Source organism: Mauremys mutica, chromosome 12 (genome assembly GCF_020497125.1).
Source record: "Mauremys mutica isolate MM-2020 ecotype Southern chromosome 12, ASM2049712v1, whole genome shotgun sequence".
NCBI classification, from domain to species: Eukaryota; Metazoa; Chordata; order Testudines; family Geoemydidae; genus Mauremys; species Mauremys mutica.
In genome coordinates, this window is record NC_059083.1 from 37,886,499 (window position 1) to 37,898,767 (window position 12,269).

General features: G+C 41.2%; 1 protein-coding gene and 1 pseudogene across 1 annotated transcript; both read left to right on the forward strand.

Moving 5' to 3' along the window:
- On the forward strand, window positions 1-927 carry LOC123346516 (olfactory receptor 6F1-like). The gene has a single exon (XM_044983964.1). It carries the CDS (start codon window positions 1-3, stop codon window positions 925-927), a length of 927 nt encoding a protein of 308 aa, XP_044839899.1.
- Window positions 928-10,547: 9,620 nt separating this feature from the next.
- Window positions 10,548-11,473, forward strand: LOC123347029 (annotated as a pseudogene).
- Window positions 11,474-12,269: the final 796 nt, after the last annotated feature.

The window sequence follows — 12,269 nt, forward strand, 5'->3', positions numbered from 1 at the left end:
ATGGTGAAGGGAAATCAAACCAATGTGAAGGAATTTATTCTGCGTGGGTTCCCTGGATCTCGTTATTTGCAGATCTCACTCTTCATGCTATTCTTGTTTATGTACCTCCTGACACTCACAGGAAACATCACCATCATATCCTTAGTGGGGACCCACCGTCGCCTCCGCACCCCTATGTACTACTTCCTATGCAATCTTTCCTTCCTGGAGATCTGGTTCACCACAGCTACCATCCCCAAGACTCTTACCAATCTCGTGTCCCAAAGCAAAACCATCTCCTTCCTCAGCTGCCTCCTGCAGATGTATTTTGTTTTCTCCCTAGGCTGCACTGAATTTCTACTCCTGGCTGTCATGGCCTATGATCGCTACTTGGCCATATGCCACCCATTGCGCTATAGCTCCATCATGAACAGCACATTGTTCATTCAGTTGGCCATTGGTTCCTGGGTAGGTGGCTTCCTGACTATTTCTGTGCCAGCATTTCTGATCACAAGGTTGTCCTTCTGTGGCCCTATGGTCATCAACCATTTCTTCTGTGACATAGATTCTTGGATAGATCTCTCCTGCACAGACACGCACCTTTTTGAGATGGTGTACATTTCTATCTGCTTTATTGTCATCCTAGGCTCCTGTGCAGTCACCCTGTTCTCCTACATTTACATCATCTCCACCATAGTGAGAATTCCATCTGCCCAAGGCCAGAAAAAGGCCTTTTCCACTTGCTCTGCCCATCTCACCATTGTGGTTATATTGTATGGCTGTGCCATCTTCCTGTACGTCGAGCCTTCTAAACAGAACTCACTGGACATGAACAAAATTGTCTCTGTCTTCAATACTATTGTGACACCATTGCTTAACCCTTTCATTTACACTCTAAGGAATAAAGAAGTCAAGGAAATCTTGAGAAAGGCTTTCAGTAGGACATGATGTTATTGTCCAATGGCCTGGATATCATTGATTTAGGTAGTCAGCAAGGGGAAATCAAGTAAACCATCAAAACTTTTGAATATTAAATAAATCATTTATGGTATCTAAATAAAATCAAATAATAATAATAATGCAGAATTTGGCCCAGAATTTGGAAACTATATTACCGGGACTGAGTCTCATTTAAAATAAGGCAACTTTGAATTCTTTTGGCAGTGTAAATGGGCCTTAAAATGGGTGTGACTGTAATTTACAAGGTCTGAAAGACCGCTTTACACTGCTGGAATGATGGAAAGGGGTCTTCTTTTCAATGAGGATCAGGCCCTCATTCTTTGTGTATGGAAACTAGCCTGATATGATATATTTCTCCATTTTACCCAGATACTTGCTTCTGACATTTAGCACTCTAGCACTTTTGATGGAGCTCCACAAGCATTGTGATCACTTTGCTTACAATCCAGAAAATGTTGATAAGACTCTCTGAAAACTTGGAGAAGACTTGGACGTTACTGGAAAGCTATGATAAAACTTTGTCACATCTGTCAACACGATGATGCAAATTGGACCGCTTCTTACAATCTTTCACATGATTTGACATCTTTCTAGCTCTATTACAACATTTTGACAAGGATCTACGGTGCAGAAGCCAAAGGTATTTAGGTGCTAAAATCAGGCTGGGACTTTCCAGGGAGTCTAACGGAATTAGGCACCAAGACCTCATTCAATTTTGATGGGATTTGTGGGCCTAACTCTCCTAGGCACCTTTAACAATTGCAACCTAAACAACAATAAAATATAATCATGGGTCTATGTGTGGGTATTTTGACATGTAATGTTGACAATTTGTGTTATAATAGCTTATAAAGCTTAACTTTTTGAATCTGAATGTCTATTGCCATTAAATAATTGCCTGGCCACTCCTCCTCCCACCCCCACCCCGTATAATTTCTCGCAACTGTGAAAATTGAAATGGATCAAAATTTAAAAAATGCTTAAAAGTAAACAGTGATATTAACCATCGATTTCTGCCAAGCCAATGTATATAACTTTATCCACTCATGGTAAAATTTAAGTCTGTGGTGCTTCTCAAGTGAGTTAGATCATTACAGTCTGGCCTAGTGAACTCCAGAGATTTTCCGCTTTATCCTATAATGTTTTTATACTGTGGATTTCATGTTGTCTTAATTAGATTGTAAACTCTTTGGAGTAGGGACCATTGTTTGGTTAATCACGTAGCACAATGGGGTCCTGGTCCACGAATGCATGACTGGGGCTCCCCAGCAAAGTTGGGTTGCTGGAATTTTCAGAGGCATCCAATTCCCATTGAAAATCACCATCCAATTAGTCAGCCCCTCTGGAAATCCCTTTTGAGAAGTTGAATAAACCTTTTCCCATCTGAAGGATGATCCTTCACTGGTGTGAATGGTTACTGGCATAGGAGGTTCAAAGATATATTGGGTCCTGCCTAATCTCATCCCACACCAAACTGGTGAACAGGTGTGAATAGGGAACAAGGAGTCAGGCGGTGGGCCTATAGTGGGTGTGCCCATGGTTGGGACTTCTGACATCCAACCCTCAGTGCACAAACTGAGTACACAGGAAACAATCCCTACGTAATGTGGTACTCCTGCTCCATTGAAGGAATAAATGAAGATTCTCTCCTCAGGTCAATGAATGGAGGGCTATGTTTCCAAGGCATTTAGGTGCCTAAAGTTGTGCATGGACACTTAGACACCTAACTCCCATTGCAATCAATGAGAGTTAGGTGTCTAAATGCCTTTGAGGAACTGAGCCATAATGGGATTTTCAAAAGTGTCTATTTAAGTTAGCCACCTACCATCCAATGGGAGTTAGGCACCTCATCGGTTTAGGTGCTTTGGAAAATCCCACTAGGCTGTATCTTTATGTTCCTAAACACCTTTGAGAATCTGGCCTCAGTGTTAACAAGATCAAAGTGTGAGTTGGCACCTCGAAGTCTGGTTGCTGTTGCTCCTGCCGAGGATGTTTGGTACATGTGGAGGGAATGACAGATACTTTGTGCTCTATTTTATTTTCCTGTGTTTCAAGACGGTGAAACACTTTCAAACTCGATTGACTCAGGGAAAGATATCTTCTGAAAAAGGAATAGACAACAATAGATAATTGGATAGACAAATAGTGGAAGAAGGAAATAATGAAACAGCCTGGTGGACAGATAGACAGAAAAAAAAATAGGTGTATGGACAGATGATAATACAGATGCAGAGTTAGATGGACAATTGGATGGATGGACAGTTAGATAAAGCGACTATTAGCTCACTGGGGATACAAGTGCCACTCTGCTTCCCCTAGTGCCCATTATACAGTATAGCTGCCCGTTCCCCACCCCTCACCTTCTGCTGCCCCTAGTGCTCATTATACAGTATAGCCGCCCCTTCCCCACCTCCACCCTCTGCTGCCCCTAGTGCCCAATATACAGTATAGACTCCTCTTCCTCACCCCTCACCCTTCAGCGGTGGGGACACAGCAGGACACTACACATCTGAAAATAGCAGTGTAGACAGCACTGCTTGGGTGAATAGAGAGACGTGTGGGGTCTGTACTTGAGAACACACAAACAGGCTTCAGGGGTATCTTTATCCGTGCCTTGCCATTTACACTGTGATTTATTCCTATGCTAGAGGGCTGGCCATGTCTGTACTCTACATGCCGCCAAAAGAAGCATGCAGTGTGGACAAACCTTGAGGTAAAGAGAAAGTTTACATGGTGTGTACTCAGGCCTTATTTGGTATTTACTTTCTTCTCATTCATTATTTACTCAGTGCTCACTTAGGCTGGTATTTTCAAAGGAGCCTATAGGAGTTAGGTGCTCAAGTCACACTGAAAAAGTAACTCCCTTAGGCCACTTTGAAAATCCCAGCTTACTGGTACTTGGGCCATTATTGCACTGAAGTCAATGGGTAACTCCTGAGATTCTTACTCAGTTCTTACTAAGCCAAACTCCAGTTAAGTTTCTGCTAGTGTCTATGCTCTTCATTTTGGATGGATGCAGGGAAGGCCTCAATTATCTGATCTGTCATTTCTCATGACTCCCTAGTACGTTGGGTCTGATTCTCATCCCATTGTCACTGGCCTAAATCACAAGGTACTGCGCTGAAACCAATAGGCATGATCCTCCTTTCCATGTAGAGGATGGGTAGCTCTTCTGAAGGGAATGGAGTTATGTTGGTTTAAATTTGGAAGAATTCCACTGGAATTTCAACAACCTAATCAGGAGTAATCTACTTACTTATTTGGTTTTATGTGAGAGGAGAACCGAACCCACTATTAATAAATCAAATGCAATTTAATTTTGATTTTTTTTAGGTTGCGACTTTAAATGAGTCAAAGGGAGATAAGTGCTCAACTCCCATTAGATTAGTCCCCTTTGAAACTGCTGGTCTGTCAGATCCTGACACTGGATGAAAGAAAATGTATCATTTGATAACTTCCCTGTTCTGTTCATTCCCTCTGAGGTATCCCACACTGGCCACTGTCTGAAGACAGGATACTGGGCTACAAGGACCATTGTTCTGACCCAGTATGGCCGTTCTTCTGTTCTCACGGTCTTAATGTAAAACAAGAGTTTTTCCTTGAAGTTGAATCTATTAAGCTATTAAGTTATTAAGTTACCTAAGAGGTTAAGAGATGGCTTGAACATGGTCTATAAAGGTTGGATTTTTATAGGGACTTAGGTGCCTAAAGATGCAGGTAGACATGTAGTGTAGATTTAAAAATTACCTCACTGCCATTGACTTCAATGGAAGTTAAGCACCTAATTTGTCTAGTCTCCTTTGAGAATCCCACTAGGTGCCTAACTGATCATAATGGCGCCTTCTGGCTTTAAAATCTATGAATCGCTGAAGTCAGTGAGCCTGATTCTCCCCTCACTCACCCCAGTGTAAACCAGGAGTAACTCTACTGGAGTGAGTGGTCTGATTCCCCTCTCAAACACCTGGTGTAAATCTTCCCCTTTCTGCACCTCAGTTTCGCATCTGTAAAAGGGGAATAATGATCCTGGCCTCCTTGGTAAAGTGCTTTACGATCTACTGATTTAAAGCACCACATAAGAGTGAAGTATTGTTGTTATTCTTTGGCCAGCAAAAGAATATGTCTCATTGTGCTCTGTTGTTCAGCCAACTCTTTTTGGGACAAGATCCAAGAATAATGGATGGAGGTTTATCACAAGGAATGAGCATGTGAAATTTGTTCAGAATCCAGTGCAGAGAAACTCTATGAAGGCAGATGTATGAGTTCACAAAACCCACATGGGGATGTAGGAATCTGAGGACTGGCCCTTGAATTATTTATTTAATGACCCCACAAGCAATGCACTTTAAGTTCCTGAGAAAGTCTGTGGAGTTCTCTGAAGAACATGCCCCAAGGCTGCCTCTTAGCAGATGAAATAAGCCTCCTTGAAGCAAACACGTTTATTTTGCCTGAACAGAGCAATTAAGAAGACAGTAGCGGATACGATATAGATTATTTATTTTCAGTTATAGGTATATAAAGAGATATGCAAATGATTTATTAAGCGTAGTTGATGGTTGACTCCATTAGGGCAGGCTGAGAGCTAGAGCCTTTTGACAAGTTTCAAAGAGTGTGTGTTAGAGAAACAGCATTATTTTCTGCTTTTTTAAAAAAATAATAACGGTATTGGTTTTCTCTCCATGTTCAGAGATCAGTTTCCTCTACATCTGATGTGATATCATTCCCCTCCCCGCTCCCCCCAGTTCTGGATACATCCACAGCTCTAACACAGTGAGTATGTTTTGAATATTTTCCCAGAATATGTAGGATTTACACAAGTTTAAGTGAAATCAGAATGTTTTCTTGTTATTATTATTCCTAACATTTAAATTAATACTAGTTTAGATTCCTTGAACAGAGCACATTTTGCATTCTGATTTTCTTTTCATTGTTTGTGCTGGGGTTTTTTAAGCTAGGATTTTCATTGGAGTCTAAAGGAGTTAGATGAACAAATCCCACTGAAATGCAATATATGTGGGTGACCAGTTCCCTCAGGGTTCTTTGAGAATGCCAGCTTGTGCTTCTGCATTGTGCTTACACTACAGTAAAAAAAGCAGGTTAGACAATTTCTCTTGTGTTTATAGTCAGTTTCGGATCACTTTCACCTACTTGCTGTCTTGCAGAATAATTGTAGTTTTGTAAATAATGCGGAGTCTACACTTTCCAAAATAAAACAATCTTCTCCCCTATTTACTACAAATCACATCTGATGTCTTTAGAGAGAAAAAATAAGTTTTTGTCAAGAAGAAAAGAAAAGAAAGAATGAAAAAGCTCTGTAGTCAGCACATTTCAGAAATAAGGACATGGAGTCCATTCCATCTTGTGTACCATCAACATAATTCTTTACTAAGTTCCTTCCTACCACCGCTATAATAAAAAGGATTCTGCATGGACTCCTCCAGAGGGTCGGAACAACAGACTAGACTTCTACATAGATTGCTTCCGTCACCGTGCACGGGCTGAAATTGTGGAAAAGCAACATCACTTGCCCCATAACCTAAGCCGTGCTGAACACAGTGCCATCAACAACCTCAAGAACAACTCTGACATCATAATCAAACAGGCTGACAAAGGAGGTGCTGTCGTCATCATGAATAGGTCGGAATATGAACAAGAGGCTGCCAGACAACTCTCTAACTCCACATTCTACAAGCCATTACCCTCTGATCCCACTGATGATTACCAAAAGAAACTACACCATCTGCTCAAAAAACTCCCTGAGAAAGCACAGGAACAGATCTATACAGACACATGCCTGGAACCCCGACCAGGTGTATTCTATTTGCTACCCAAGATCCATAAACCTGGAAATCCTGGACGCCCCATCATCTCAAGCATTGGTACTTTAACAGCAGGATTGTCTGGCTATGTGGACTCTCTCCTCAGGCCCTATGCTACCAGCACTCCCAGCTATCTTCGAGACACCACTGACTTCCTGAGGAAACTACAATCCATCAATGATCTTCCAGAAAACACCATTCTGGCCACTATGGATGTGGAAGCCCTCTACACTAACATTCCACACGAAGATGGACTACAAGCCATCAGGAACAGTATCCCCGATAATATCACGGCTAACCTGGTGGCTGAACTTTGTGACTTTGTCCTCACCCACAACTATTTCACATTTGGGGACAATATATATCTTCAAGTCAGTGGCACTGCTATGGGTACCCGCATGGCCCCTCAGTATGCCAACATCTTTATGGCTGACTTAGAACAACGCTTCCTTAACTCTCGTTCCCTAACACCCCTACTCTACTTGCGCTACATTGATGACATCTTCATCATCTGGACTCATGGAAAAGAAGCCCTCGAGGAATTCCACCGAGATTTTAACAATTTCCATCCCACCATCAACCTCAGCCTAGACCAATCCACACAAGCGGTCCATTTCCTAGACACTACTGTGCTAATAAACGATGGTCACATAAATACCACCCTATACCGGAAACCTACTGACCGCTATACTTACTTACATGCCTCCAGCTTCCATCCCGGACACACCACACGATCCATTGTCTACAGCCAAGCTCTAAGATACAACCGTATTTGCTCCAATCCCTCGGACAGAGATAAACACCTACAAGATCTCTATCAAGCATTCTTAAACCTACAATACCCACCTGCTGAAGTGAAAAAACAGATTGACAGAGCCAGAAGAGTACCCAGAAGCCACCTACTACAGGACAGGCCTAAAAAAGAAAATAACAGAACACCACTAGCCATCACCTACAGCCCCCAACTAAAACCTCTCCAGCGCATCAACAAAGATTTACAACCTATCCTTAAAGATGATCCCTCACTCTCACAGATCTTGGGAGACAGGCCAGTCCTTGCTTATAGACAGCCTCCCAACCTGAAGCAAATACTCACCAGCAACCGCACACCATACAACATAAACACTAACCCAGGAACCTATCCTTGCAATAAAGCCCGATGCCAGCTCTGTCCACATATCCATTCAAGTGACACCATCACAGGACCTAATCACATCAGACACACCATCAGGGGCTCGTACACCTGCACATCTACCAACGTGATATATGCCATCATGTGCCAGCAATGCCCCTCTGCCATGTACATTGGCCAAACCGGACAGTCTCTACGCAAAAGAATAAATGGACACAAATCTGACATCAGGAATCATAACATTCAAAAACCAGTGGGAGAACACTTCAACCTTCCTAACCACTCAGTGACAGACTTGAAGGTGGCAATTTTGCAACAAAAAAACTTCAAAAACAGACTCCAAAGAGAGACTGCTGAACTTGAATTAATATGCAAACTAGATACCATTAACTGTGGTCTAAATAAAGACTGGGAATGGTTGGGTCATTACACCAATTGAATCTATTTCCCTATGTTAAGTTCTCCTCACACCTTCTATGGGCCATCTTAATTATCACTTCAAAAAGATTTTTTTCCTCCTGCTAACGATAGCTCATCTCAATTGATTAGACTCTGCCTGTTGGTATGCATACTTCCACCTTTTCATGTTCTCTGTATGTATAAATATCTCCTGTCTGTGTGTTCCATTCTATGCATCCGAAGAAGTGAGCTTTAGCTCACGAAAGCTCATGCTACAATAAATTTGTTAGTCTTTAAGGTGCCACAAGTACTCCTGTTTTTTTTGCGGATACAGACTAACACGGCTGCTACTCTGAAAAAAGTTCATCTCAGTTACCCTTGTGAAAACATACTAAAGACAGTGCAGTTTTCAGAGGGGCTCATTAAACTGAAGAAAATGGGATCACACTTTGTATTAGGGCACTATTTATAAAAGCTTTCTAAATAGGCTTGGACGGCTTAGATTTTTATCAAGTAGGCAAAGTAAGGCAAATAATACTTGACAACTTCTCATCATGTATGGTAATTGAATAATTATTGCCTGATGGTGCCCCACCGTCCCACCCCCATTGTCTGGCCCTGCCATAAGTTCTCAAACTGTAGAAATTTTGTTGATAAAATAAAATCAAAATGTTTAAATACTTCCGCACAGTTGTGCAAAAATTCAAAAAGAAGACAAAAATAAGCATTATTATCCATTGAAATTATTTAAAAAATGAATATTTCCAAGCCTTCTTATAAGCAATTAATAGATTACAAGTACATTAGAGACATGAGCAGTATATGCTCCAGATCATTATAAGCGCATCATTAGAAAGCTTTACAAATGATAATCAGTCAGGGTTCTAAGCAACATATTTTGAGAGGTGGAATCAATACACATCTTGTGTACCATCAACATAATTATTTACTAATTTCACCTCAGTTACACTTGTGAAAACATACTAAAGACAGTGCAGTTCGCAGAGGAGCTCATTAAACTGAAGAAAATGGGGTCACACTTTGTAGTGTGGCACTATTTATAAAAGCTTTCTAAATAGGCTTGGACAGCTTAGATTTTTATCGGGAAATGTCAATAAATCCTATTTCACCATACACACACACACCAATGAAAAATATTTTCATTTATAATAATTAAAATTGATAGGTAGGCAAAGTAAGGCAAATATTGCTTGAGAACTTCTCAGCGTGTGTGGTTATTGAATAATTACTGCCTGACAGTGACCCACCCCCTGATCCCCATTGTCTGCCCCTGCCATAAGTTCTCACACTGTGGAAATTTAATTGATCAAAATAAAATAAAATAAAAATGTTTAAAACCCATACTTCTGCACAATTGTGCAAAAATTCAAAAACAAGGCTCAAAAATAAACATTATGATCCATTGAAATTATTTAAAAAATGAATTTTTCCAAGCCTTCTTATAAGCAATTAACAGATTACAAGTACATTATAAACATGAGCAGTATATGTTCCAGATCGTTATAAGTGCATCATTAGAAAGCTTTACAAATGATAATCAGTCAGGGTTGTAAGCAACATATTCTGACAGATGGAATCAATAAAAATTCCTCAAGCATTTATTAAAAGATCAATTATTTATTAATTGAACCTTATTATAATGTATGACCAAAATGAGAGGTGAATGGAGCCTGGAAGTCTGTGGTATCATCAAGATTACCAATGGTTCGAAGGAGGTATAAGTCAAATATGAGAGTATCACCATCATCATCAACAGCAACAACAGTGGACTGTCCTTTTGTTGCTAGAGTCAGGGGCCCAAGTTGTTCACTAGACGCCAGGCCCTTCCTTTAAGATGTCTCAAAGCAGACTTCCAAAACCCGAGGCACTCCCAGATCAATAGTCTCTTTTGAAAATATAGGCCAGGACTCTTGGGTGGTGTTTCTGGCTCGGAGTGAGGAGTGTGTTCTAACAGCTTGGAAAAATAATCTGGGAATCTGGATGCCTGGGTTCTCTTTCCAGCTCTGGTAGCCCATCTCTGTCTAATGCCCTGAGCTGATCACGTACTGAGGGTTCCCAGCTCCCATTGAGAGTTAAATGTCCACTACACCATAGAATATGTGTTCAGAATCCTGAGACATATGTGACGGCTCAGTTTGTTGTCTGTCAACAATGACCTGCCTCTAACAAAATCACCTGTGTATTTCTTCCTCTTCCCTTTATGGTGTCATGTGTTTTGGCAGGTACACCACCTGGCCCCAATGGTGAAGGGAAATCAAACAATGTGAAGGAATTTATTCTGCGTGGGTTCCCTGGCTCTCATTATTTGCAGATCTCACTCTTCATGCTATTCTTGTTCATGTACCTCCTGATACTCACAGGAAACATCACCATCATATCCTTAGTGGTGACCCACCGTCGCCTCCACACCCCTATGTACTACTTCCTCTGCAATCTCTCCTTCCTGGAGATCTGGCTCACCACAGCTACCATCCCCAAGACTCTTACCAATCTCGTGTCCCAAAGCAAAACCATCTCCTTCCTCAGCTGCCTCCTGCAGATGTACTTTGTCTTCTCCCTAGGCTGCACTGATTTTCTACTCCTGGCCGTCATGGCCTATGATCGCTATTTGGCCATATGCCACCCATTGCGCTATAGCTCCATCATGAACAGCACCTTGTCCACTCAGTTGGCCATTGGCTCATGGGTAGGTGGCTTCCTGACTATTTCTGTGCCAGCATTTCTGATCACTAGGTTGTCCTTCTGTGGTCCTACAGTCATCAACCATTTCTTCTGTGACATAGATTCTTGGATAGAGCTCTCCTGCACAGACACGCGCCTCTTTGAGATGGTGTACATTACTATCTGCTTTATTGTCATCCTAGGCTCCTGTGCAGTCACCCTGTTCTCCTACATTTACATCATCTCCACCATCCTGAGAATCCCATCTGCCCAAGGCCAGAAAAAGGCCTTTTCCACTTGCTCTGCCCATCTCACCGTTGTGGTTATATTGTACGGCTCTGCCATCTTCCTGTACGTCGCGCCTTCTAAACAGAACTCACTGGACATGAACAAAATTGTCTCTGTCTTCCTTACTATTGTGATACCATTGCTTAACCCTTTCATTTACACTCTAAGGAATAAAGAAGTCAAGGAAATCTTGAGAAAGGCTTTCAGTGGGACGTGATGTTATTGTCCAATGGTCTGGAAATCAATGATTTAGGCAGCCAGCGAGGTGAAATCAAGTGAACCATCAAAGCATACTAATATTAAATAAATCTTTTGAGATATCTAAATAAAATCAAATTACAATAATAATGCAGAATTTGGCTTAGAATTTGGAAAATATATTACTGGAACTGAGTCTCTTTTACAATAAGACAACTTTCAATTCTTTGGCAGTGTAAACAGTCCTTAAAATGGGTGTGACTGTAATTTACAAGCTCTTAAAGACCTCTTTACACTGCTGGAATGATGTAAAGGGGTCTTCTTTTCAATGAGGATGAGGCCCTAGTTCTTTGTGTATGGAAACAAGCCTGATATGATATATTTCTCCAGTTTACCCAGAGCTCCACAAGCATTGAAATCACATTGCTTACAATCCAGAAAATGTTGATAAGACTCTCTGAACACATGGAGAAGACTTGGACATGACTGAAACGCTGTGACAATACTTTGTCACATCTGTCAACAAGATGATGCAAATTGGACAGCTTCTTACAATTTTTCACATGATTTGACATCTTTCTAGCTGTATTACAACATTTTGACAAGGATCTATGGTGCAGAAGCCAAAGGTATTTAGATGCTAAAATCAGGCTGGGACTTTTCAGGGAGTCTAAAAGAATTAGGCACCAAGACCTCATTCAATTTTGATGGGATTTGTGGGCCTAACTCTCTTAGGCACCTTTAAAAATTACAACCTAAACAACAATAAAATATAATCATGGGTGTTGGTGTGGGTATTTTGACATGTGATTTTG